At 30.0% G+C, this 3,389-nt stretch overlaps 1 protein-coding gene across 1 annotated transcript; it reads right to left on the bottom strand.

Moving 5' to 3' along the window:
- On the bottom strand, positions 1-1,601 carry LOC107002880 (aspartic proteinase PCS1-like). The gene has a single exon (XM_015201077.2). It carries the CDS (start codon positions 1,537-1,539, stop codon positions 244-246), a length of 1,296 nt encoding a protein of 431 aa, XP_015056563.1. The 5' UTR covers positions 1,540-1,601; the 3' UTR covers positions 1-243.
- Between the last annotated feature and the right edge of the window lie 1,788 nt (positions 1,602-3,389).

Here is a 3,389-nt window from a genome sequence, read left to right on the forward strand (position 1 = left end):
TTAACAAAATTTGATGACATAAACTAAAAACCAACTCATTACATTTACATAGTGTACATTAAATATGTAATTTTCTATTATATCAAAGAAAATATTTTATTTACACAAAACCCCAACAACTCCTATAGATTAACATATACAATTTTTTTTTTATTTCAAAAAGTTTTTCAATTAATATATGTACTCCAAACAAAGCACCAATAATATGTGACAACAACTACTCACTAACACTAGTATAGTACCCTACTTACACTCTACTTTACCAAAACCAACTCTTTTATTACTCAAATCAAATTCAACCCACAAATTTTGTTGATGAAAATTACCAATAATATTACTTGCAATTCCAAGTGATTGTGATCTTCCAATCCCAACACAATGAACTCCTCCACCTACATCATCCAACACATTCTCTTTATTTATCACGATCTCAACTCCATTTTCAAATTCTAACGTCATATCGCCTATCGCTTGACTAGCTTGTACGGAATTTATAGCATCAAAGCACATATCGAGCGATTCTCCAAAAACGTACCCCTTCTTCAATTTCGGACCTACCAACCTAACAACTTCATCCCTAACTTTACTGTACGCCTCCTCAACCAAAAACGTGTATTGAGTGCCTGAATCAATCATCGTCTGTCCTGAACCACCAGCGTCCGGACGGAAAACCTTTTCGGAGATATTCAACCTTTTCCCGCCCATTTTTATCCCTACCATACCAAGAGTGTAAGCTAGGGGGTCCATATTAGGCATGCTTTGACTTTGAGGAAAAGTCAAAAGATTTATGTATTGGAACCTATGTGAATTTGGATTTTGACCTAGGTAAAATGTTCCACTTGGCATTATTTTATTACCTTGCTTATGTGGCACACAATAAGAGAATTTTTGCACCTTAGCTTGTGAGACAAATGAGTACCTCCCAAGATTCATTCCCAAAATACCCTCAGCATCGCGCGATTCGGTCGCGCAACCTAGGATTAAAGGAGGGGTAGTTTGGGAATTTGGAAATGTAATTTTTTCTCTTACGAGATTACCCTCAGCTAGAGTACCATCAGCGTAGAAGTAAGAGTAGTGACAAAGACGATTTTGGTCACATGATGTTGGAAGGGTAAAATCGGGAATTCGCGGTTTACATAGCGGGTGATTACAAGGTAAAACAGAAAAAGAGGAGGATAGAGATGGATCAAACGTTGTTGGAGGTGTTTTTTTAGGTAATTTTTTGTTACATTGAATCCAAGAAAGTTGACTACCAGTATCTAAAACCATTTGTTGATCTTGTGGAGGTGTACCTATAGGAAGTGTAACAATAAGAGCCATTGAATATTTGAAATTTGATTTATAGTTCAAAGATGGGATAGTATTTGTCATGGCTTTAGATGAAAATAAATAATTTGATTTCAAAGTTGAACTTTGAGATAAAGGGGTTGTTGTAAGAGGGAAAGAAAGTGAAAGGGTGTTGTTTTCTTGAAGATTTTTGGCTATTGATAGATGAAGAAAATTGAGGAAGAAAATCAAGAAAGCTTTGTAAGTTCCCATGGTGAAGAGAAAATTCTAAGTTTTTTTTTTTTTTGGAATGAGATTTTTGGAGTATGAGAGTGGAGGGGATGTTTGGCTATTTATACGAGTTTTTTTTGTTGGGGAGGAAAAGGAAAGGAAAAGAGGAAAATAAGGGGGGAAAAGAAAAGAAAAGGATAATATTATTTGAGTTAATATATATAAATAATAATAATAATAAAAAGTGGTTTGTAATGATACAATTACCTACTTGTGGAGTATACTAAATTGTAGTTGAGCCACTACTAGTTTTTTCTTCTTTTTTTTTCCTTGTATACAATAGTTTTTTATCGGCATAATACATATATTGGGCCTTAAACTTGGCTTCAAATTTTAACTTTGACCTCCAACTTCCATAATGCACAAACAGACACTTTAACTATCCAACTTTTAAGTAAATAAACACATGAGTCTTACATGGCACAATACACATAGGACACCACGTAGGATAAAAAAAATGACATATAGAATGACATGTAGGACATGTGTGTCTATTTGTTCAACTTTATACAAGTTTAAGTGTCTATTTGTGCACATCCAAAGTTGAAGGCATAAATGTGACTTGAAGCCAAGTTTAAGAGCACATTTATGCATTATCCCGTTTTTTATTTATATTAATAATGATGGTGTACGGATTAGCTTTAATTTTTATATAATAATTATTTTAGCGAGTGTCAATTATTTACAAATAAATATTAAGCAATTTCGTTTAGTTTGTTGAGGCATAGAAAAATATGAAGAAATGATTATCTAATTTTTTTGCTTTTGTTGAAAGAGATAATTCATTTAAAGTATTTATCAAGTAAGACTCACTAAAATGAGAAAGCACTCTAAATTTCTCCGTTATTAGAACCCAAAAATGAAGCTAAAAATTTTAGTCTATGATCACTATTATGCACTAGTTTATTTTATTTATTTATTTTCTATATAAAGAAGAAACAAACTTCTTGTTCTCTTCTTAGAGAATTTCCCTTTTTCTTTTCTTTTATTTCTATTAGGAAAAAAAAAAGTTATTCTTTACACAATTATAGACTCTTCCATATGAGATAACCCTTCTACCACCTATGAGAACCAAAAAAAGAAAAAAGGAAAAAAAAATATTTCTTTGGATTAAGAAAAAGAAGAAAAATTTATAGATTCCTATTATCTTTTCTTGTTTAAAATGAAAAAATAAATATGAGTTAATTATTAACATTGATAACACTTACAAGTGGATGAATATGAACTATATAAAATAAGAAAATAGACAAAAAAAAATTTATGTGATTATCAATTAAGGAGACAAAATTGGAAATTTGAGTAATTAGCTTTATGGAATAATGTCATTTTCTAAGCACAAGAACCATGTTTTAATATAATTGGTTGGTGTTTGGCAAGCAACTTGTCATCTAGCTATTGTTTTCTATCCTTTCAATATCTTCTTTATTTATTATTTATTTTCTCCAATATATTTTCCCTATTATATAGGGAAAACATTTCTCCTCCACAATTTCTTATTATTGTTAATTATAATCTATATGGTTAATACAATGTTTGGTACCCTAATTATTTATAAACTTTACTAATATTTAATTAAGCATATTTAACCAATCAAATACTTCAAGCTAGCATACATGTGATTATTCATAAAAGTTTCAGAATTAATAGCTTTTTCAACGTTTAAATTTTTTATATGGTATTTAAAATTTTGTATCATTACTTCATGTTTGAATGTAATATACTTTAAAATATAACATATTTTCTACCTAGATAGACCATGAACACCTATTTTAATTAATTCAAAACTGAATATATTGAATTATATGTATATATATATATATATATAAGATCGG

This window comes from Solanum pennellii, chromosome 11, assembly GCF_001406875.1.
Source record: "Solanum pennellii chromosome 11, SPENNV200".
Taxonomy (NCBI): Eukaryota; Viridiplantae; Streptophyta; class Magnoliopsida; order Solanales; family Solanaceae; genus Solanum; species Solanum pennellii.